This window comes from Xenopus laevis, chromosome 1L, assembly GCF_017654675.1.
Source record: "Xenopus laevis strain J_2021 chromosome 1L, Xenopus_laevis_v10.1, whole genome shotgun sequence".
In the NCBI taxonomy this organism is placed as follows: domain Eukaryota; kingdom Metazoa; phylum Chordata; class Amphibia; order Anura; family Pipidae; genus Xenopus; species Xenopus laevis.
In genome coordinates, this window is record NC_054371.1 from 79,810,403 (window position 1) to 79,836,128 (window position 25,726).

Genomic DNA, 25,726 nt, shown 5'->3' on the forward strand with positions numbered 1-25,726 from the left:
CTGCCTGAACATGTTACATTAGTACTACACTATAATGGTCTATGTCACAGGGGCTAACTAACTTACCCAAGGTCGCAAAACAGTATGCACCAAACATTGTGGTTGGTAATAGTGTAACCAGATCAAAACCAGAAAAAGAATAGCTTCAATTAGATCCAGTTTCTGGCCAAACTGAAGAGATCAATGACATAGCAATGTTCTGTGGAGGTCTAGAGAGAGATATTAATATGAAGTATTGCATCATTAAGACATAAGGAGGAATTTAAAAAAACCATTGTGTTCTTTCCAAACCATTGAACCACTGTTTGTCCCATCTCTAACATAATATAAAAACCATTAAAGACAGTGACGTAACTAAAATAGAACAGACCAGGTGTCAAGGGGTCTGTTGTATAGTAGTCCCCTCTCCCCAGCCCTTTAAAGTTTCATCATAACTGATTAGTCATCCTTAGGAACACTTCCCCACTAACTTTTGATATTTGTTAAAAATATATGTTATGATGTGTATAATATAATAAATTCTAAATTAAACTCTAAGCTCTTCAAGATAGGCAATTCTAGTGCCTGAAAATCTCTGTGCTATGTAAAATAAGTAGCTTCATAACTGTATAAATGTGACAAGAATCATAATGGGTTAATCCTAGATGAATACTAGGTAGGGCTAGATAAGGGGCTTAAAGGTAAAGGCAATGTCTACCCAAATATATTAAAAATGAAAGCAAATTGAATGTTAACTCTTCAATATATGTTGAATATTTTGAACAGTTTGAAAGTATACATGTATACATTGCATCTGTTTGTCCAGCAAGTGTAAATATTATTCTTGACAATGAAAATCTTATTTTGCAAGAAAATAATTAATCTTATAGGTATGTGAATAAAATTGGAGGACTCATATACAATGCATCATGCAATGGGCATTTGTTTTGCACTTTGCACACTACATGGTGCATTTGAATTACTTATGCAGGCCTTCACATCCCTTTTCAGAGTGCAGAGACCTCTGACATGCCCCTTGAACTGCACGCTGCCTAACGCATTCAAGAGGAGTTAACAGGGGAGGCATGTTCCACCACCCACCCTCTATTTTATGTGTCATTCAGATGAGCACGTTAGGAGCATCTTAAGGGTGGAGACACCTGCACTTCTTGTGATGGATTAATCTGATTTTACCTTGGGGTGCAAGTGTTTCTATGTGCTTCTTCTACACACTTGCACCCCTTAGCACTCTAGCAGTTGCACTCCAGCCATTTGCTAGTGCACTTGCAAAAGTAAATGACCCTTTTGAAATATTTAAACCAGCAAATTCTAAATCTGTTCTCTTATCTGGCATGTAAATGTATAGTCATATTGCAGCTTGAATGGATGACTCCATTACCACCAAAGAGCTTATTTATATAAATGTTATCAGAGCATCTGAAGCAAATGCACATTTTTCTGTTTACAATAACAGGGCAAATACATTATATTCAATTGAGTATAACAATATTCTAGTATTTTTGCATTGCTGGTCCTTCAACTATGTATTGAACTATGTGTTTAGATCAAAGATAAAATGGAAGAACCATACAAGAGGCAAACATCATCTGTGTTTTCATCAGGAACAGAACGATTAACCCCACAGATAATTGGAAAGGTATTGTATTTTTATTTTATTGTTTTATAATAGTAATATCAACAGTGTTACTATGGCTTGTTAACAGTATTGTTTTATTAATAGTACACCATTGATCATATAAAACAAAGAATATTGATGTCAGAAAATGATTATAAGACATGTTGAAGTTATTGAAAGTTTTTGAAGGTATTAAAATTCTACAAAGTGAATTAAGAAAATCTGCTGCTTGCAATTTCCAGATTATAATAGTCGACTACAACCTCCCAGGCACTGAGAACATTCCTGCCGTCATGCTGGTGCCAGCAGCCTTCCTGACTTTCTAGATTTTTTGGAGAAAAAAACTTGAATCAAGTTTTTTTAAATTTGTTTCGTATTAAATTTGAATAGAGTCTTTAGGTTGATTCAATTAATCTGAGTTGTATATATATATTTCTATATGTAGATAGGTATATAAATATCAGATATCTACGCTGCATTTTTGTTCTTTGTGACATATTTTTCTAAGCAGTGAAACCTAGCAACCAACAATTTAGAAATCAGAATGAAAAATGAATAGGAAATGGTCTGAACAGAAATGTCAGCAATGCATTAACACAAAAGAAAATGAAAGTCTCACATTTGATCTTGACTATGCATTGGTATAATATTTGTATTCTTGAGCCATTCAATAAGATTTTAAAATGGTGGATTATTTTTTATTGACAGTAGTTTCTATGATTCCTTCTGTTTTAAAGATCTGCAGATCAAAAGTAGCCCCACAGCATGATGCTATCAGAAGTATACATCACTCTAGGGATGGTATATTTTGGAGTTGAGGTCTACATTTGCTTTGAACTTCAGCCAAAATACAATTTTTTGTTCTCACATGACCATAAAACCTTTTCCTGCATCAAAACGGTGCAAAATCTCATGCCTTTTGACTAGATGTGCTTCACGTGGTTCTTTTCCATTAATGCCATTCTTCCAATCAGACCAGTAGCACACAGAGCTCAAAATATGGTTGACCATAATGATGTTGAGCTACAATTAAATGTGTTGATTAAATCATGTCTGGGCTGTGATACTTAAAGGCTCATTTTTGTGCACAAGTGCAGTGTGCAAAGTTCAATTTAGTGCACACATTTTTAGCTAACAATGCAGCATTTCCCCTACAATTCCAGCATAATTTTCACTGTAAAGTGGTGATGTACCTGACGCAATTGCAGGTAATATGTAATGTGGATTTGCTTCAATGTAAATCAGCCACAATTATGCTGAAAATCTTTGGTGTTTGGGTGCTGTAATTTTCCGTTAAATACATAGGTTTTACTGAGTCACTAAGCACTGATTATAACTGATGACATCACTAGAAGGATATAATTTACAGAATATTCATGGCTTTTGTGTATTGTATCAAAATTATGTGCTGAATTTTCCATTTAGGTTACGCCTTAGGCAGGCAATTCTTTTCTTTGTTCGGAGAAGCCAAGAGCAGAGGCAATGCATGTTGTCTTTCCCTGTATCACTGTAGAAGCCTGCAGATAAGTGCTCAAATTACAGTAGTTGGTTTGAGCAGCCCCAGGGGAGAGGTGCTACACTTGGAATTTCTTAAGACTGTGTAACAAATGTGTAAGCAGTGTTATATAAGATTTTAGATTTTGTTGTTTAGATAATCAACAAGCCTGCGGTAGAAATTGCTTTGTCTCAGCAGTAGACTGCCTTGATAGAAGCACAAAGATTTTCTGTAACATGATAAAATGCAAGATACTTAATAATAGGTTTTTTATATTCATAGCCTTTTGTATATTATCTGCTTTGCTTTGTTATCAGAACATCATTTGTAAGTATTCCAAAACCTGTATGTGCTTGAGCTTCATCTCTTCAGGTAAGGATTGCTGTGCAGACACACTCATAGGAAAGAAACTTCAATAAAATAAGTATATCAGGCTGTTATTATGACTCAAGTAAAAGAGAGATACACACATGCATTTAATAATAAACAGTTCATCATTTTGCTCATATTCCCCTTTTTTTGTATACATAGCTGGTTAAATTTAGGGGGAAAGGAAATTTGCTGTGTGTACTTCAATAAAAAGAAACATTTCCTTTTTTCTTAACTGTAACTAAACAATGGTAAAAAGGTATTAAATGGAATAAAATGAATATTATGGAAATTAACTGTGACATTGCCATATGCAACAGTTGATAACAATACTTTGAACCGGCCTAAAGCAAAGCGTAGCTTTACAATTTAATCTTACTTATAATTTCTCAGACGCATCGGAAATTGCATTTTATTTCTACTTCTATAAACCCACTTTAATTGTTTTTGCATTTTCCTGAAGAAACAATTATTCATCTCTAAAGGCCATGCAGATTGTTCTCATTGGTGTGGCTGGTAATCCTTCTGTCCTTCTTTAATGGACAGCAATTATAGGTAACAAGATTTTGCAGACTATTTGTCACAGGTACACATCTATTGGGGATTACATGCCCATGGTTTAGGTAAATGAATAAGACTGGGTTGAATATGGTATTCTTTAAAAGGATTAAAAAGAGCCGTGATGATTTTGGGTTTCAAATTCAAATGATTAGTTTGTTGTAATGCTACAGTGAGAGTATGTAATGGACACAAGGTAGGTGTGTGTCAAAATATACATATATCCAAATTACAGAAAGGCCATCTCCCATAGACTTAATTTGATCAAAAAACTTCAAATTATTTAAAAATTATTTCCTTTACCCACAACATTTAGGAATGATGAGAGCTGCATCAAGGAGCTGGTCACTGGTTCTGTATCAAGATAATGGAAAGTTGTATTCACTGCTAAAAAGCAATGCATAGTTGACACTTAATTCAAATGCACAGGTATAAAGCCTCTGCAATCATCCATATAAAAAAATTAAAGGGGAAATAAAGACACACAGATGAACAGTAATTAGTCATTTTCACAGAATTCTATAATAATCACTAATGTATTAATGAGTTTAGAAAATCAATTAAAATATGTAGTCACACATTCATTGCACGAGTGCCTTAAATAAATGTGTACAAATATTTAGTGGTCACAGCTTTCCTCTTTGCTATTAATATCTCTACATATTTACATCTGGTGCCTCGGCCTTTTAGCTTCATTAAATTACATTACAAATGCAAAATGTCAGACGTAATTCCAAAGTGTAAATTTAGATGTCTCTGTGATTTATTAATACATACGGGTAAAAAGAAACTACATTTAACTACAGTTTAATAGTGGTTTTATTGCTATAGTCAAGGTTTAATAACTTCTGTGAGTTTATAAAATAATGTTTTTCTTGTCAGTAGGAGTGTTATTTCCCCTGAAACATTGTCAGCTATGATTCTTGTATGAAACTATTATTTTCCAAAAGGCAATGCTATATAAGTCTTTCTTTCTTTTTTCCTCTGAAATAGATCTTTTTAACTTTTTCATTTTGTTAGCTTTGCCTACACTTTGCATACTGTCTCCTGAGTGACTTTTTCCCATGCTTTTAGAACTCTTTCATATATTTGCTGGCTGCTTCAGCTTTGCAGTCTTGTTTTTTCTTATCTCTTAATTAATAGGCATCACTTTTTACTGTAGATTTCATTTTAATGCAGTACAAGGCTACAGTCATGAAACATTGAGTTTGAAGATGTTTTGGAGATGTTGTGGCCTCCAGTCTTTCTTTCCAAAATTCATTTACTTTTACTCTACTGCTTGTGTACGGTATGTTAGTTCCTGCTTCTAAAGTTTTAAACCATGATCCTTTCTCATAATAACTTCTAAAATAGACCCTTCCTCTGGCAGCAGTCCATTGACACATTTCTAATTTATGCACAAGCCCTATCTTATTCTGACTTTTACCACTTTAAAGGGGAAAAAAAGATACAATCGTTGGATGTACCAAAAGTTATTATACACTTCAAAGCAATTCTAGTTAAGTATCTGCTGCCCTGGGCTGGGGTTTCTTTTCTTTAAAAAATGCACTATCCCAGAGTATTTTTTGTGGAGTTTCACACTGGCAATTTTTCAGGTCTACCATAATGCTCTTCCAAACTTTAAAACTAGAACTAGAACTTTTAGTTGACAGTTTGGAGTATGAGTTGGGGTTAGGGTGGCTGATGCAAGAGTACTGACAGGGGATGGTGTATGGAGCATGGGGTGGGCTGACACTGGATGAAGGATGCCAGACCATAGAGACACCTAACAACTGTTCCAGATAACATTGGCCTTATGTTTGCATGAACATAAGGCCAATGAAAGTTCTATTGTGTAGAATAAAGTAATAGGAATGGGAAAAAAGTCACCATTATCCTTACCGCAAAATCACATTAGTCATTCATCCATAAAGCCTGAATTGAAATTGTGATTCACATAAGAAATAAAAACAGTTTCAATATTACTTCAGCTATATATCCCTTTCTTTGTAGTTGCTTGAATGCGATAAATGTTTTTTTAAACATATATTTCATATGACTTCACACTTGGTTGAGTTTTTAAGCTTTAATTAACAACTTCTCTATTTCTACCCTAGCATTATATCTCTGAATTTTTCATTTTACATGAAGTAAATGATCAACATTCAACAGCAGGATTGTTAGAGTTTCCATTCTGATATAATGATGGCCAGCTGCTCAGAAATTGAGACTTCTGCTGGAGTGAAATGGTTGAGTGGATTAACTATGCCTATGACAGCAGACTGGTGTAGCTGTTTAACATTGCAGCTACTTATTTATAACCAGACAAACCAATGGTAAACAGATGGTTCTGGTTACAAGAGTTTATGTTGTGTGTGCTGATTTTGGAAAACTAAATGGTGCCATTTGTTTTTTAGTACAGTGGAGTTAGAATAGATTCATTTGTCATGCCTGCCTAATGAATTAAATGGGAGAATTGCTGACTCCCAGAACTTTTTAACATTAATATAATCTATTTACTCCCAGGGGAGTCCCTTGATTTGGAGGCAAATGCACAGGGTGCAGAAAGAGCTTATAAAGGAGCCCGTGCTGCACAGCCAGCCAGAGCCAGATCTGGGAAGAGTGGAAGTTAAGTGTGTAATGTGAAGGAGCTGCGGTAAGGAGACTGTGTTTTGTGCTCAACTTGGATATCCCTGAGTCCAGTTCAGCTGTTGAATGTCTGTTGCAACCCTTGTGTGTCCCCAATGTGAGGACAGTTGTTTCTTGTGAGCCTGCCACGTGGGGGCTACAGCCTTTATCCTAAAGGAGGGGTATATTGGGGCAGGTTGCGCTACCTGGGAAATAAAGAGTTTGGGGGGAAGCACACATTTCAAGTGAACTGAACTATGTTGTCCACTCGGAGTGGAGAGAGACTGTGCTAGGTGCTAGACAGACCCACGTTTCCCAGTGTAGGAATATTATTGCACTGCATTTGATTAACCTATGATTTTCTTTATTCCTTATATAAGTTTCCTCTTGGTTTACTGCAACTGTTGTGTTTTATTTTCCTAGTGGAAATCCCTTGTGGTGTGTTACTCAGTGCCCATTAGGTGGATGCACTGCACTGTAAATCCCAGTATCTTTCCGGCAAAGAGGATTCAGGCCCCTGGATTACAAAGGGTTAATTGTATCCAGGTTAGGAACGGAAGGATCAAGGCTATCATTTTAGGAGCATGTTTCCTACACCACAAATCTGGCCCGGATTTGTGGTGAGGCCACAAAGGCCTGGGCCTAGGGCGGCAGAGTAATAGGGGCAGCATGCTGCCCAGCCGCTTACCGGGGAGCACAGCCCCCCATCGCTCCGGTGCAGGCGCGTGTGTACACTCACACCGGAGGGGTGTATGCGGGCACTGTTATAGCTATTTAAAGTAGGCATTCCAAACATGATTACAAATGCATTATCAGGGATTATCAAAGGAAAACCTTTTGCAGTGTTACCATGCGATTTTTGCTGGGCAATATTGAACTGCAATTATACTTCAGAACATGGGGATAAATAGATATTTCATGCAGTACAAAGTTTACATATTTAAGAATCCATGTCAGATAGGACTGTAGCTCCATTAATGATTTAATGCTTGATAGTATGTTGCAGCAATGTACCCTAGATGTGGTAGAACCAAGTGAGAGCATCAGTTTATAGTCATAACACACAAGGTGGACCTATTTGAATTCTAGCATTTATTTTAGTTTAGCAGAAATGGTGGGGAAAGCACTCTAACTAATAGTAGATATTTAAAAATAATTGCTGATTGGTTGCTACTGACAGCTGCACCAGTGAAATTTCACATGTATGTTCATGAATCTGCCCTGTGGTTTTCTTTTAACTTGCACTATCTACAAAGCAACAAAAATATAGTTCTAATGAATTTTTGTAGTAGCCAGACAAACATGGAAACATGTTTTTTTACTTTGTCAGACTAAAATGTTCTGTCAGTTTTAGACATTACTGGATCACAACTGACAGTACATAACTATAAATTCCATCTCTCAAACAGAAGCCTTGAAAACATCTTGATTTTTGTTAAGCAGGAAGTGGCACATCTCTAGACAATTCAGGCTGACAGCTTGTTATTCGTAACCACAACTGAAAATGCTTTATAGAGCAATATTTATTAAATAAGTAATGGGGTTTAAAATTTGTTTGTACTCTAAATAACATGGGGGTGATTTTTCTACCTTTATATAGCCATATGACCTTCACATATTTTGAAAACTTGATGAGGGTTGACTGGGCAAATGCAACTGATTTTCTCTGACTTCCAGACGTATATATTGTGGTTTGTCAGAATAGCTAGTGTGCCTAAATAAATAATGTGAAAGCAGTAAAACTATATAATATTGTTAGCTGGGATACATTTGACAGTAAAGAAACTTTCAGCCTGTATCCTGAGTTTTTGGGCAAAATTGCTTAAGTTTTTTGGTAAAATATCAAAATTATTTTGCCAAAAGGAATTCTATCAGTATCCTCTTTCCTTTCCCCGCAGTCACCAACCTGATGTTTAGCCCCTACCTGCTTCTATGGGTGTGCATTTGGGCACAAGACCCTATTCTGGATACTGTTTTTATTGCAAATCCATCAGTTTTGTACCTCAAAGGGATAGTGACACTTTTCAGGTTTTAGCATAATTAAATTCTTCATAAAAATATGCCTATACTGTATGTCCTTTAGACCATTTTCCTCAATGTGACCTCTTTCTATGTAAATTGGACATACAGAAGGTCACTTCTCCTTTAAGAGAGTGCTGGTCTCCGACACATTCTTATGGTCCCTTGTGGCTTGTCAGTCAGAGCTTGCATAGCCGGAAGTTAAATGCTTGACTGACAGGAAGAATACGGCAGCACAGTTAAATGGTGTTGTCGGCTTATACTACGTGGCCACACAGGGTCAGGGTTTACAGCCTCCTTAGCACAGTGCTACTGCTTCCTTTCAAGTAACCCGATGACACGGGGCACAGTCTAGGGAAGCAGGGGCATGACAGAGCCGGAGGTGCAGAAGCTCCTCCTAGTTGTTTGTAGGGGATTGGGCAGCCGAAGGAGCGGGCAAAGTGACGTAGGACAGGATAAAAGGGGACGACGACTGAGGTTGCCACCCTCACACCATTTTGTAGCAGCAACAAAAAACTACCACCCATCTCCCCTATAGATATTTGATAGGTAACGGCGGGATCATGGGGTCCAGGAACCAATAGGTGTGTGAGCATGGGAGTTGCAGGGTTAATGGGTAGCTGGGAGGCCTGTCACCTCAGGGGTAACAAAACACCAAAGAAATAACATTTGGTTGGGTAGCAGGTAGGTTACAGGCTACTATGGCAGCTGGCAGCGTTGTTGCTTTTACTACAGTACGTAGGTATTCATATTTGTTTGTTATACAAATACTATTGTTATCTTATGCTATGCTAATGATATGTTATCATTTGTCATAGTGTGTTTTGCACCATAATACTACTTGTTATAATAAAACTGTTCTGCGGCCTTTTCATTCAAAATAGCATGTGTTGTATTTTATTAAAGGGGGGCTGGAGGAAGGGGGGCTTTTTACTTATTCTGCCTTACTTGATTATATGCAGCCCTTGCCTGCCTGCCTGCCTGCCTTCCCTGCACAATCAGAATGATCTGTGCCTGGACTGTTTGCAAGATTAACCTTTTAACCCCCAGAGCTGGAGTAGATCGTTAGTGCAGGAAAAGTCAAGCAGGCAGGAAAGGGGCACTCATATATAATGTAGTAAGAGGGAATGATTCTACCTGCTCAAAAGATAAGGAAATTAACTGCTTCTTCCCTGACATCACGTCCCTCTCTTACTCTGCCCCTGTGCATGGCCATCTCCTGTTTTAACTCATTCCTTCTCACCTAAACACAGCTACATGTGATTCGGCCGATCTCTAACTTAGACCAGTATAATCTGACTGCTGGTCATTCGGATTCCTTGTCATGCAGCCCCTATGATTATAGCTCCAGGGCTAAAATGATAGCACAGAGAATTTTCCTATATACATGACAAGGGGACTCCTCCATTTGACCCTTCACCTTAAGCTATCCCACTGGACCGCATTATTACATACCTTAATGAAACCAGGAGACAGAGATGGGTGTAAAATGGCCACAGCATTTATTCACATTTTATCAAATAAATATGACCTTGCCAGCTTAACCCAAAGCAATATTCTAAAGCCAGAATTTAACAAGAGATCGCTAATATGCTGTGCCCCCAACATGAGAGAAGTTCAGCAGCCCTGCTGCTGCACCTGAATCTGCAGTGTCTATTATAGGAAATCCAAGCAGGTTGCCCCCTAGCACAAGCAGTAGTAGCTTCTGTATCAATCAATCCACCGTGCAGTCACAGGAGAGAACCTCCTTTCTCCCTCTTCTAAACTTACATGTGCAGTACTCTGGTAAGGTCCTACCGTTACAACAAGCTCAACTGAAAACCTTCAGTTGGGTTCGCCCCACCATACCTTAATATAGATTATTTAATAAATAAAATCATAGAAAATGAATTAAAAACACAAATAGTCATAAAACATACAAACAGGTTGCCTGTCATGCTGGACTACACAGTTCACTGCTAGAGATTTGTAAAAGTATGAAAAGCCAAAGCCACTAAAACATTACACTGGCCTAGGAAATTGTAGTATTATCTTGCTACAAATTACCCTTTACTCTGCCCCATGTGTTAGACTAGCCCTTCCATTCTGTGGAGCCCCGCGCTCTGGCAGCCCTTCCACACTGTGGAGCCCCACGCTCCAGCAGCCCTTCTGCACTGTGGAACCCATGCTCCAGTTGCCCTTCCATGCTGTGGAGCCCCCCTCTCCGACTGCGCTTGCATGCTATGGTGCCTTGTACTCCGGCACCCCTTTCAAGCTGTGGAGCCCACGCGCCTGCAGCCCACTCTTAAACTTGTGTAGCATCTGGGAATCAATATTGTACCCCCATATGAAACTAAAACAGAGTTAGTTGATTCAGTTTTCACATTAGTGGATAACATCTTTACCTTTCCAGTTGGTATTGCATTTGATTCTGCTCCAGGATTTCAGATGGCTATTGCTTTGTTTTACACGTCCTGTCTTTCTGCATGTTCTTTGCATTGTTTGCTTTGGGAACAGTTTGCATTTGTCTTCAGTTGCATGTGCACCCATAGCTTCCACTTGGGTTTTTTGTCTTGATTAAAACAGTTTTAACTGAGCAGCTTTCTATATAAAATCAGCATCAGCTAATAGTCAAGGAGGGTAATGCTGAGTATAATGGACACTCACCCATGGGACAGGATGCAAACTATGAAAAGCATGGTGGCTTGCGCCTGTTTTGAACTATACATTACCTCTGTTGTATTCCTTAATAACCCTATCTAGACTGTGAAATACTTTTTGAAAATATACTAAAGTTAAGTTTATGCTAAACTTTAGTTTGTTGGTAGTTTGGAGAACAACAATTTTTTTTACCCATTTTGGATTTGTCAAAATGAGCAGGGCCGGATTTACATAGTGGGTGCACCTAGGCCCACTGCCGTTCATCGCCCCTGTCCCCTCCACTTTATTTGTGCAAATTTTCATCATCTGGACCAGAGCAATGGGGATTTGCACATGGGAAATTGAAAATTTTTTTTTATCTCCAGCGCCCCAGTATTTTTGAACCAATGTGGGTGTGGTTGGGCAGCATGCCGCCCCCCTAAAATCCTGCCACCCTAGTCCTGGGCCTAGGTGACCTTTCCATAAATCTGGCCCTGAGAATGCGTTCTTTCCAATAATGTGTCAATTTCTAGGGTAAACCTACTGTTGAATTTTTGATCTTGAAATCAGAAGTATACAGCTTTGTGGAGCAGTGCTTTGGAAATTTGGTAGTGTAGTGCTTAGAATTTTTGACCTATGCAAGTAAAAAATCACCATAAAACTATGTATATATATTTTTGATATTGGCGTGTTCAGGAGATATGGAACTTTCAAATCTGCTGTGTTCTCGTACATAACTCATGTTTCTGATATATGTGTATGTATTATGGGAAACATGGTTTTTAGAAGCCTATATCTTTTTACAGAAGTGGAATTAAACCAAAAGTCTAATGTATTTTAAAAGCTTAGGTAGTCCTAAAAAAAAGATATATCGTAAGGAAAAATAACCCCCCCCCAAGGAAAGGTCCCTAAAGTGAAAGAGTGCAAAATGTTCAAAAATGGTCTGGCAATAAAAGTACGAAATTGGCCAAATCAGCTGGCAGTGAAAGGGTTAAAGTACTGATGACAAAATGCATATATATATTTTCTCAATATTCTCTTTGACTCCTACTCTACAGGCAGGGTCGGACTGGGGGGCCCAGGGCCCACCGGGACTGCCATCCAGGGCCCCCCCACCTGCTGTCCAGGGCCCCCTCTGGCACCCTGCCTCCCCTCCTCACCACCTCCCCTACTCACTTACCCCCCTATTGCAGCCCCGCTGGGAGCACACCTCTGATGCCGGTACCACTGCGCATGCGCGCCCGGTGCTGTGCGTCAGCTACTTTTTATTTTAAAATATATTGGGATTGGGAGAGGGGTGTCTGGCCCAGTGGGGGCCCATGACGATTCGAGCCCACCGGGTTTTTTCTCGGTATCCCGCTGGGCCAGTCGGACCCTATCTACAGGTTAAAAAAACAAATATCATTTTTGATATGCAGTATATGTATGGCAGCATTACAACAACATGCAAAACAACAGTCATCTGGACCTGTACTGAAACACATGCCAGTTTCTCTGCAAAATAGCTACTGCAGCATTTTTAACTGAAAGGAGTTGGCATGAGCCTCCAGCACCCTGCTGCTTTGGTTCCACACATCTTGCTGTTTAGAAACTTAATTTATTTTTGTGCAGAACTTATGTTTCTATATGAATACAGTCTAGCTTATAATAAATTGAGTCATAGTAATTAATTAAACTCAGCAGTCAACTATCAGTAATTGCCCTCTACACAAATTACCGTGCCTGAGTTACTGTACAGTAGTCGTAGTGGTCCCAACTGATTAAAAGATATAGATAATTGGCATGCACTTTCTCCTAATTATAAAGTATAGTCATACAAGCAAGTTTAAGTAATTTAAAATTGCATCAGATTGGTTGTATAACATCCTTTAGTTTCGATCTTGTGCGAGGACTATAACATTTTGCTTTGATACTGAAATCAAGCATAAATCTAGGCATATGTATTTGTCAGATATGGCAGATCCCATCGCAGTTGGAGATACAGTACCTTCTGAGACTTTTGCTGCACTGAAGTTAATGTCCAGTTAAACATTCCCTTTTAACTATGGTTAAAAAACTGACTTCAAAGATCAAAGGGCCTACAGCAGTATCCCCAACCAGTGGCTTGTGAACAACATGTTGCTCACCAACCCCTTGGATGTTGCGCCTTAAAGCAAGTACTTGGTAGCAAAAAACTGGCATACTGCCAAACAGAGCCTCCTGTAGGCTGCGAGGCCATGCAGTGTCTGCCAAATAGCCAATTGCAAATATTTGGCATTCCCAGGAACATTTTCATGCTTATGTTGCTCCCCAAACCTTTTTACATTTGAATGTGGCTCACAAATAAAAAAGGTTAGGGATTCATGGATTACAGTATAGGTGAAGCTAGGAAGAACAAATATGTTGGCTGTCCCATACAATGTTTGTTATTTGGAAACACTAAGTTTGTGAACCCGACAGTACATACACAATTAAAGACAATAAGTGGGGGCTCCATAACTACACATTGCTCTTTAAAGGTTCCGAGTTCAAAGATACCTTTCCTATTGTATATAATTGTTTTCTTAATCATTCATAACTCATGACCTCCGGACTTATATTATGTAATGTTTGCAATTGCCATTGTAATTTGACCACTTGTCCTCTGTTTAATGTATGATGAAGCCCACCGACTTTTGGCTGCAATCATAAAATGCTGCTACATTTTTTTTTCTCCAGCTGGTAGGGGAGCATATTTATGTATGTATTTTAAAATGTTCCGTGTTATATGTATGCTTCTACGGATGATTTAGTGATGTTGTCTTCAGCCATTAGTTATCCAATGCAGCATTACATTGTGAGTTAAGGAAAGAAGGTTTGTGGAAATGGTGCAATTTACTGTACCTGTCTCTCGGTGCTGAAGAAATTGGCCCAGCAGTGCTGATCAAATTGATCAAATGACAAGTTAGTGCTAGTGATCAAATAGCAACTTAATATGATACGTATTTATACCTGATTCAAAAGGAAACATTTTGTCCTGTTGCGGTGCAGGCTGTATAATCCTCACACTGTGGGAGTTTTTGTTGTTGTAATTGTACAACATTAAACAGCTCCGGAATAACATGTAGAGAGCATCCTGGCACTGATATATACGCCAAGAGTTTCAGTAGGCATATGTCTGCATTCTGTATTTATTAATGGTACAGGTATGGGATCCATTATCTGGAAAAATGTTATCCAGAAAGATCCGAATTACGGAAAGGCCGTCTCCCATAGACTCCGTTATAATCAAATAATCCAAATCTTTAAAACAGTATGTTGCACTTGCTCCAAACTAATATATAATTAATCCTTATTGGAAGCAAAACCAGCCTATTGGGTTTATTTAATGTTTAAATGATTTTCTAGTGGACATAAGGGGGCACATTTACATAGGGTCAAATATCGAGGGTTAATTAACCCTCGATATTCGACTATCGAAGTTAAATCCTACGACTTCAAATATCGAAGTTGAAGGATCTACCGCTATTCGTTCGATCGTTCGATCGAAGGAATAATCATTCGATCGATCGATTAAATTCTTCGAATCAAACGATTCAAAGGATTTTAATCCATCAATCGAACAAATTCCTTCGATCAAAAAAAGCTTGGAAAGCCTATGGGGACCTTCCCCATAGGCTAACATTGATGCTCGGTAGGTTTTAGGTAGTGAAGTAGGGGGTCAAAGTTTTTTTAAAGAGACTATTGAATGGTCGAATAGTCGAACGATTTTTAGTTCGAATCGAAGGTCGAAGTAGCCAATTCGATGGTCGAAGTAGCCAAAAAAAACATTCGAAATTCAAAATTTTTTTTATTCTATTCCTTCACTCGAGCTAAATAAATGTGCCCCAAGGTATTATGGAAAGACCCGTTATCCGGAAAATCCCAGATCCCGAGCATTCTGGATAACAGGTCCCATACCTGTATATATTTTAAAAGTGGGAATTGCTAGAATATACTCATTTACTAGTAATAAACCCAATATGGCCAATCATAAAATGAAGAGCTAAGGTCGATGTCACCAGACATTTGCAAGAATTCATGTAGCATGAGAAAAAGGAATGTATAATGCACAAAATATGTTACAGTATACCATCATGTTGCTGATTAAATTGAGGGACTCTTATAGTCACGTAAGAAAGCATAATCTAAAACATTTATGTAGTTAAAGCCTTGATGATTTCTTGTCGCCATATCTCGGGTCATTCCCTATACCTGTCCCACTCCCAACTGCTTCAATCTTCCATAAGCCAGAGCAAGCTAAGCTACTGTAGATATAGAAAAGTACTACATTGGTGGTCATGTAGCATAAAAGCCATTTTGATAAACACATCAAGTAGATGAGGATTGTTGCAGTCAGAAGTGTTTTGAGCATTTTTTTACAAACCAGGCAGATCAATGCTCCTACACAAACACACTTGGACAAATCGCACCATTCCATTATGAGTGAAACCTATTTTACACACTTTCCACTTATTTAGTACACTTAAAGACATGACATGACCTTTTTGTTTAAAAAAAATATTGAAAAATCAATTTTTTTTGTTATTGGCCGTGCAATTTTTTTGATTACGCAAGCAGAAACAAATCCTGGAAAACAATTCAAAAAGCTAAGAACACCTCATGAAAAATGCAGCCTAAAGATATGACTTGAAGAAAGGAAATGTCATTTGAGAGAAATAAAATTTTAGCCTTTCATTGTGCTCACTGTGCATTTTGTTGCAGTCAATGTTTTATGTTGATCAGTGCTCAGATAATGGGTAGTGTTAGAGGATTTTACTGCTGGCTGCCGCCTGTGTATGCGAGAATAAAGATTGAGTGTGATGGCTATAAATAGACAAGCCTCTTTAGTCATCTGCCTATGAAAGTAGTTTAATAATTCCATGCTGGGTCCCCTTTGAACAAATTTAATGAAAATCAGCATGGTGTTGTGGCAGTCAGTTTTGGATTTTGCTGCTATCTCCTTATGCTTCATGGTGGGAGTTATTAAAATAGTGACTAATAACCTAGCTTTAACTGCTTAACATCTTTCATGCGTGACAAAAGCAACAGACTTTCTCACAGAGAGGAATGAGTTTCCTCTAGAGGGTGCTGCCGGTTCCTTACTTGCCTCTGATTTAAAGTCAGATTTCAAAGGGCTTTAAAAAAGCCATTATTTTTCATTATATCCTATCCTTTATCCGTGATATCATTTTTTACACTTCCAGAAGGGCATGATTTGTGCTAATGTTTTAATCTGAAGGGACAGTTCCAATGCCTACTCAGCGGCCATACGAATACCATATGCCTCTTGTTCTTATACCACATGAATGAGTTAAAAGGATTTCGTAAAGTGTCATGCGCAGGGAAAGTACACCAGGATTAATTAATCTGCAGGGTGGGAATATTGCACCCTCATTCATTTGTCATTAGCCTGAATGGCAGTTAACACTGCTACTCCTCAATGGAGTTTGGTACATCTGCCCCAATAGAGCCTGTTAAATTAAATATTTCAATCATGACACATCTTTAGACGTATTTTTAACTGAGAAATGGCGGTTTCTAAATTATTGTTATTCATCAAGTTAAGCAGCAGCTCATTAGAAGAGGTGGCAAGTTCCCAAGACAAGTTCAGCTAACAAATGTAGTGCTTTGAATAACTAAATCATAATTTGGAGATACTTTAATTTAAAAAACACTTTCCAAACAGACAGACAGACAGACAGATTTGGGTTTTTTTTTCAGACCATTGCAAATTGCATTTTTCAGGGAGAGAACAGGCATAATAGTCATGTCTCTGTGGATTTAGTAAATTATTATATATATATATATATATATATATATATACTGTGTTCCACTGAAGGGGCTTTATCTATGATGACATATATTTCTAGTTTTTAAATTCAATCTGCGTTCGCATTTAAAGCTATTCAGCCAAGCAAGTGTCTCATCTGGTGTGTAACACATTTGCACTTTGATCCATGAACGTATGCACATATAGGATGATGATGATAACAGCAGTCCATTCACATGCACAGGCAGGGTGCCATGCAAAGCTTGGATCATTGTACGTATCAATGCGTTGCTTGGATCCTTGCCTTTAGTAGTTCACAGTTCCTTTGAAAATCATATATTTTGTAAATATAGATTATCTTTTACTGACAAGACTGCACATTTGAAGGATTCAGCTACCTTAGTGTATTGTTACAGCTTTTATAGAGGATGAATGAGAATTGTTTCTAGCATAATAAAATCAAGATGCCACCTATTGTATATACCTACCTCTGCTGCTTTTGTTCTAGAATTCACTCATCTTTGCTGCATTTAGGCTCTCCTTCCAGTCTAGCTTCTGTGTTTTTAATTACCCCTTAAGGTGACTGTGATTGTTGTCTCCTCCGTTATGCTGTATATTTTCACAATTGATCTGTTGTTCCTCAAATGATAACAACTCTGTGTGTAGCTGACCCTCTGTTTCTACAGTAATAACTTGTCCTTTGCATGTGGCAAACCCAAAGCCTTTACATTGTACTTTATGCCAAAATTAGGGCTGTTACTAAACAGCTTCATGAATAGTTAAAGGGATACTGTCATTGGAAAATAAATCCAAAAAAATCAGTTAATAGTGCTGCTCCAGCAGAATTCTGCACTGAAATCCATTTCTCAAAAGAGCAAACAGATTTTTTTATATTCAATTTTGAAATCTGACATGGGGCTAGACATATTGTCAATTTCCCAGCTGCCCCAAGTCATGTGATTTGTGCTCTGTTAAACTTCAATCACTCTTTACTGCTGTACTGCAAGTTGGAGTGATATCTCCCCCTCCCTTTCCCCCCCCCCAGCAGCCAAACAAAAGAACAATGGGAAGGTAACCAGATAGCAGCTCACTAACAACATAACACAACATAACAGCTGTCTGGTAGATCTAAGAACAACACTCAATAGTAAAAACCCATGTCTCACTGAGACACAGCCAGTTACATTGAGAAGGAAAAACAGCAGCCTGCCAGAAAGCATTTCTCTCCTAAAGTGCAGGCACAAGTCACATGACCAGGGGCAGCTGAGAAATTGACAAAATGTCTAGCCCCATGTCAGATTTCAAAATTGAATATAAAAAAATCTGTTTGCTCTTTTGAGAAATGGATTTCAGTGCAGAATTCTGCTGGAGTAGCACTATTAACTGGTGCGTTTTGAAAAAAACATGTTTTCCGATGACAGGATCCCTTTAAGTAAATATATTATTTAAAAATGGGTACATTATAGTAGTTAAGTAAAATAGTGGCTTAACTGCTTCTTGGCATAGGCAACATGGTACTGTACTGTGTCCCACAAAGATCTCTAAGGTGGAAGATAAATAAAAAGGTTTCCTTTGGTTCTGTAATAATGTCTTACAAGCAGAAGTTATGTTGGCTACTTTACTGCTTATTATTGTTTATTTTTTTGTACTGTGTGGCATCATTACTAGGGGCAGTTTGGTTCTACAAATGACCATGCAAGGTGTAAGTTCCAGCTTGTATAGAATAAATGAAAATAACAACTAGGGATGTAGCGAACGTCGGAAAAAAAGTTCGCGAACATATTCGCGAACTTGCGCAAAAATGCGAGCGGTTCGCGAACCCCATAGACTTCAATGGGAAGGCGAACTTTAACATCTAGAAAAGACATTTCTGGCCAGAAAAATGATTTTAAAGTTGTTTAAAGGGTGCAACGACCTGGACAGTGGCATGCCAGAGGGGGATCAAGGGCAAAAATGTATCTGAAAAATCTGCCTGTGTGTGCTTGGAAGAGATAGTGTAGGGGGAGAGCTGTTAGTGATTTCAGGGACAGATGATAGTAAGCTTGCTGGCTAGTAATCTGCTTGATACTGCTCTGTATTGGAGGGACAGAAGTCTGCAGGGATTTGAGGGACATTTTATCTTAGGTAGCTTTGCTGGCTAGTAATCTACTGTTCTCTTTAAACAACTGCCATACGTTGACCTTGTAGGCATTGTTTGCCCAGTTTTTTTGGACGCAGCCACTGAAGCACAGTTGCCAGAAAAAATATGCCATATAAATGCTGAAAATAGTAATTTTTCGCCATACGTTGACCTTGTAGACATTGTTTGCCCAGTTTTTTTGGACGCAGCCACTGAAGCACAGTTGCCAGAAAAATTATGCCATATAAATGCTGAAAATATAAATTTTTTTGGTTGCAGCCACTGAAGCACAGAGGCCAGAAAAATTATGCCATATAAATGCAGAAAATATGCATTTTTTTGGTCGCAGCCACTGAAGCACAGTTGACAGAAAAATTATGCCATATAAATGCTGAAAATATAAATTTTTTTGGTTGCAGCCACTGAAGCACAGAGGCCAGAAAAATTATGCCATATAAATGCAGAAAATATGCATTTTTTTGGTCGCAGCCACTGAAGCACAGTTGACAGAAAAATTATGCCATATAAATGCTGAAAATATAAATTTTTTGGTTGCAGCCACTGAAGCACAGAGGCCAGAAAAATTATGCCATATAAATGCAGAAAATATGCATTTTTTTGGTCGCAGCCACTGAAGCACAGTTGCCAGAAAAAATATGCCATATAAATGCTGAAAATAGTCATTTTTTGCCATATACGTTGAGTCAACGTATGGCAAAAAATTACTATTTTCAGCATTTATATGGCATATTTTTTCTGGCCTCTGTGCTTCAGTGGCTGCGGCCAAAAAAACTGGGCAAACAATGCCTACAAGGTCAACGACGTTGACCTTGTAGGCATTGTTTGCCCAGTTTTTTTGGCCGCAGCCACTGAAGCACAGAGGCCAGAAAAAATATGCCATATAAATGCTGAAAAATAGTAATTTTTTGGTCGCAGCCACTGAAGCACAGTTGCCAGAAAAATTATGCCATATAAATGCTGAAAATATAAATTTTTTTGGTTGCAGCCACTGAAGCACAGAGGCCAGAAAAATTATGCCATATAAATGCTGAAAATATAAATTTTTTTGGTTGCAGCCACTGAAGCACAGAGGCCAGAAAAATTATGCCATATAAATGCAGAAAATATGCATTTTTTTGGTCGCAGCCACTGAAGCACAGTTGCCAGAAAAATTATGCCATATAAATGCAGAAAATATGCATTTTTTTGGACGCAGCCACTGAAGCACAGTTGCCAGAAAAAATATGCCATATAAATGCTGAAAATAGTCATTTTTTGCCATACGTTGACCTTGTAGACATTGTTTGCCCAGTTTTTTTGGTTGCAGCCACTGAAGCACAGAGGCCAGAAAAAATTAAACCAGTAGGGTTTGCACCCTAGTTTGTAACGGTGGCGGAGGGAGGAGGAGGACGCTAAAGGACAGCTGTGTGTGGAGTCATGAGGCTTGAAGAGAAGGACAGCTGCATAGAAGTCAGAACAAGTCTTCCGGCGTGCAGTAACCCTCCGAGATCCACCCCTCATTCATTTTAATAAAGGTCAGGTAATCGACACTTTTGTGACCTAGGCGAGTTCTCTTCTCAGTTACAATCCCTCCTGCTGCACTGAAGGTCCTTTCTGAGAGCACACTTGAGGCTGGGCAAGACAAGAGGTTCATGGCAAATTGTGACAGCTCTGGCCACAGATCAAGCCTGCGCACCCAGTAGTCCAGGGGTTCATCGCTCCTCAGAGTGTCGATATCTGCAGTTAATGCCAGGTAGTCCGCTACCTGCCGGTCGAGGCGTTCTTTGAGGGTGGATCCAGAAGGGTTGTGGCGCTGCCTTGGACAGAAAAACATTTGCATGTCTGACGTTACAGACTGGCCAAAGGGCTTTGTCCTTGCAGGTGTGCTCGTGGCAGGATTACTGGCACCTCTGCCCCTGGAATGTTGATGAGTTCCTGAAGTGACATCACCCTTAAAAGCATTGTACAACATGTTTTGCAGGCTGGTTTGTAAATGCCGCATCTTTTCGGACTTGTGGTATGTTGGTAACATTTCTGACACTTTATGCTTGTACCGAGGGTCTAGTAGCGTTGCGACCCAGTACAGGTCCTTCTCCTTAAGCCTCTTGATACGGGGGTCCTTCAACAGGCATGACAGCATGAAAGACCCCATTCTCACAAGGTTGGATGCAGAGCTATCCATCTCCGCTTCCTCATTATCAAGGACTGCATCATCCACGGTCTCCTCCCCCCAGCCACGTACAAGACCAGGGGTCCCCAAAAGGTCACCACTAGCCCCTGGGAAGCCTGCTCCTGTTGGTCCTCCTCCTCCTCCTCCACAAAGCCACCTTCCTCCTCTGACTCCACTTCTGGCACCTCTCCCTGCGTTGCAGCAGGTGCCTGGGTTCGTTCTGGTGATTCCGACCAGAAATCGTGCGCTTCCAGCTCCTCGTCACGCTGGTCTACAGCCTCATCTGTCACTCGTCGCACGGCACGCTCCAGGAAGAAAGCGAAGGGTATTAGGTCGCTGATGGTGCCTTCGGTGCGACTGACCATATTTGTCACCTCTTCAAAAGGTCGCATGAGCCTGCAGGCATCGCGCATAAGCACCCAGTAACGGGGGAAAAAAATCCCCAGCTGTGCAGATCCAGTCCTACCACCCAGTTCAAAAAGGTACTCGTTGACGGCCCTTTGTTGTTGCAGCAGACGTTCCAACATAAGGAGCGTTGAATTCCAGCGAGTCTGGCTGTCAGAAATCAAACGCCTGACTGGCATGTTGTAGCGCTGCTGAATGTCAGCAAGGCGTGCCATGGCTGTGTAGGAACGTCTGAAATGGGCCGACACCTTTCTGGACTGGGTGAGAACGTCCTGGAATCCTGGGTACTTGGAGACAAAACGTTGGACTATTAAATTTAACACATGTGCCATGCAGGGCACATGTGTTAAATTGCCTAGTCTCAACGCTGCCAACAGATTGCTTCCATTGTCACACACCACTTTTCCGATCTGCAGTTGGTGTGGGGTCAGCCACCGATCGGCCTGTGACTGCAGAGATGACAGGAGTACAGATCTGGTATGGTTTTTGCTTTCCAGGCACGTCATCCCCAAGACAGCGTGACAACGGCGTACCTGGCACGTCGAATAGCCTAGGGGGAGCTGGGGGTGCACAGGTGTGGAGGAGGAGAAGGAGGACCCAGCAGCAGAGTAAGAAGAAGAAGAAGACGAGGTAGAGAGCGATGGAGGAGTAGAGGTGGTGGCAGAACCGCGTGCAATCCGTGGCGGTGACACCAACTCCACTGTTGTTGTTGAGCTACCCATTCCCTGCTTCCCAGCCATTACCAAGTTCACCCAGTGGGCAGTGTAGGTGACATACCTGCCCTGACCATGCTTGGAGGACCATGCGTCAGTAGTCATATGGACCTTTGGCCCAACACTAAGTGACAGAGATGCGGTAACTTGGCTCTGCACATGTTGGTACAGGTGTGGTATTCCCTTTTTAGAAAAAAAATTGCGGCTGGGTACCTTCCACTGCGGTGTCCCAATTGCTACAAATTTGCGGAAGGCCTCAGAGTCCACCAGCTGGTATGGTAAAAGCTGGCGGGCTAAGAGTGCAGACAAGCCAGCTGTCAGACGCCGGGCAAGGGGGTGACAGTCAGACATTGGCTTCTTACGCTCAAACATGGCCTTCACAGAAACTTGGCTGGTGGCAGATGACTGGGAATGGGAACAGGTGGTCAAGGTGGAAGGCGGAGTGGAGGGTGGTTCAGACGGGTCAAGGAGAGCAGAGGTAGAGCAGTAAGATGCTGGACCAGAAGGAGTGTGGCTTTTAGTTTGCCTGTTGCCTTTGAGGTGTTGCTCCCAAAGTGCTTTGTGCTTGCCGCTCATGTGCCTTCGCATAGAAGTTGTACCTATGTGGCTGTTGGGCTTACCAAGGCTCAGTTTCTGACTGCACTCATTGCAAATTACAATGCTTTTGTCAGAGGCACACACATTAAAAAATCCCACACTGCTGACTTTTTGGAAGTGTGCGATCTGGCGGTAACAGTAGAAGTTGGCGGAGTTGGCGGTATTGGCGGCAATGGCGGGTGCTTTGGCCGGCTGAACACAGGTGCCGATACATGTTGTTGCCCTACTGATCCCTGCGGGCTGTCCTCCCTGCTTCTTCTAAGTCTTATTCTCCTACTGCCTCTCTGACTCTCCGTCTCTCCATCTGAACTACCCTCCTCTTGCTCTCTTCTACTAGGCACCCACAAAACATCAATCTCCTCATCATCATTCTCCTCAGATGCATCAATTTCTTCTGACACATCACAGAAGGAAGCAGCAGCGGGGACCTCCTCCTCATCACTCATTATGTCCATCTCTATCGTGTTCTCTGCCAGAATTAAATCTGGTGTAAGGTCCTCATCTCCTTCATCTTCTTCTGGCAATAATGGTTGCGCATTACTCAGTTCAAGAAACTCATGGGAAAATAACTCCTCTGACCCCAGTGAAGAAGGGGCACCGGTGGTGGAGGAAGTGTTACGTGGGGTGGCCATAGCAGTGGAGGATGAGGAGGATGTTGTGGTAAAGTTAGAAACGGTAGAGGATGGGGTGTGCTGTGTAAGCCAGTCAACTACCTCTTCAGCATTTTGGGAGTTCAGGGTCATTGGCTTTTTAAAACTGGGCAATTTGCTAGGGCCACAGGATTGCATAGCAGCACGGCCCCTAGCACGGCCTCTGCGTGGCGGCCTGCCTTTGCCTGGCATTATTTTTAAAAAAACTACAACAACAACAAAAACTCAGTTGGTTTTTCTGGAAACGATAATACACACAGCTAGATGGCGGGTTGAAGAAAACAGTGTGCAAATAATGCCTACAAGGTCAACGTATACACTACTACAGCGGTGGATACGGATTACGTAAAATATATTATGGCTGCTTGAAAAAAGTCACTCCGGTGTTTTTTCTGGAGACGGTAATATTATGGATATTTAGACAGAATGTGAACAAGGTCACACAGCTAGATGGCGGGTTGAAGAAAACAGTGTGCAAATAATGCCTACAAGGTCAACGTATACACTACTACAGCGGTGGATACGGATTACGTAAAATATATTATGGCTGCTTGAAAAAAGTCACTCCGGTGTTTTTTCTGGAGACGGTAATATTATGGATATTTAGACAGAATGTGAACAAGGTCACACAGCTAGATGGCGGGTTGAAGAAAACAGTGTGCAAATAATGCCTACAGGGCAAATAATGCCTAAAAGGTCAACTTATACACTACTACAGCGGTAGTAAAATAAAAAAAAGTAAAAAAAAAAAAAAATGAATATTAAAAAAAAAAAATTAAAGTTGGTGCTGCTGAACTACTAGGAGCAGCAGATTAGCACACCAGTCCCACTCCCCAACACTGCTAGACTAATAGCACTGGGCTCTTATAGTAGTAGTAGTAGTAGTAGTAAAACAACAAAAAAATAAATAAAAGCAGTCCTTACAAGGACTACTGTTATTGCAGCAGTCAGCAGATGAGATCAGAAGCAGGACAGCTGCCCACTGCAGCTACATACAGAGCACTGCAGTAGAAGGTAGATTACTAGCCAGCAAAGCTACCTCAAACCCCTGCAGACTTCTGTCCCTCCAATAACAGAGCAGTATCAAAACGATTACTAGCCAGCAAACTTTCAACTGTCCCTGAAATCACTAACAGGCAGCAGCTCTCTCCCTACACTATCTCTTCAGCACACACAGGCAGAGTGAAAAAACGCTGCAGGGCTTCGGTTTTTATAGGGAAGGGGAGTGGTCCAGGGGAGAGCTTCCTGATTGGCTGCCATGTACCTGCTGGTCTGGGGTGAGAGGGCAAAAAAAAGCGCCAACAATGGCGAACCCAAAATGGCGAACGTCGCGCGACGTTCGCGAACTTCCGGCGAGCGCGAACACCCGATGTTCGCGCGAACAAGTTCGCCGGCGAACAGTTCGCGACATCTCTAATAACAACCAGCTTCTATTTTTGGATATAAAAGGCATTTTGAACCTTTTGTGACAAATATGCCTAAGCAACTAGCTAATAGATATGCTGTGTTGTTCTTAATAATGATTATGCTTATTAACTGCTGTAATTAATACCAAATCCATATATTCAATTTTTCATTACTGCATTATTTGTGATATTTTGGTGGCATGATAAAAAATAGAACAAAATCCAATAAACTGCCACAAGTAATGTAATATTTATTAGTATTCACACTGGTGTAAGCAATAGATAGATCTGGAGGTATCTCCGGTGTCATTTCCACTTTAGCCCTTTGGCTATGACAAGTTTTTCATGACTTAAACCTTTTTTTCCTTGTTGGACTTAACTCTGTCCAATATGTACATCATTACTTCAGGTAAAAAAAAAATCCATATTTCCAGTATGAGCTGTGACAGTTGTAAGACTGCAATATTAAGTGAATAATTATCCTGTGCCGTAGTGATAACATGGTAGGACAGGCTGTTTTATCTTAGGAAAGTACCTATAATACATAAGCATTAATCCTCTAAACAACATATTTTAATTTTTCCCCATTCATAACTAAAAATTAAGTCCTTTTG

At 40.1% G+C, this 25,726-nt stretch overlaps 1 protein-coding gene across 1 annotated transcript in view; it reads left to right on the forward strand.

The window, feature by feature from the left end:
• Nucleotides 1–25,726, forward strand: part of LOC108710879 (sperm-tail PG-rich repeat-containing protein 2) — a 317,226-nt gene that overhangs the window by 110,892 nt on the left and 180,608 nt on the right. Inside the window, exon 11 of the mRNA XM_018252074.2 lies at nt 1,544–1,636. Within this exon, the coding sequence (XP_018107563.1) occupies nt 1,544–1,636 (93 nt within the window). The remainder of the gene's footprint in view (nt 1–1,543; nt 1,637–25,726) is intronic.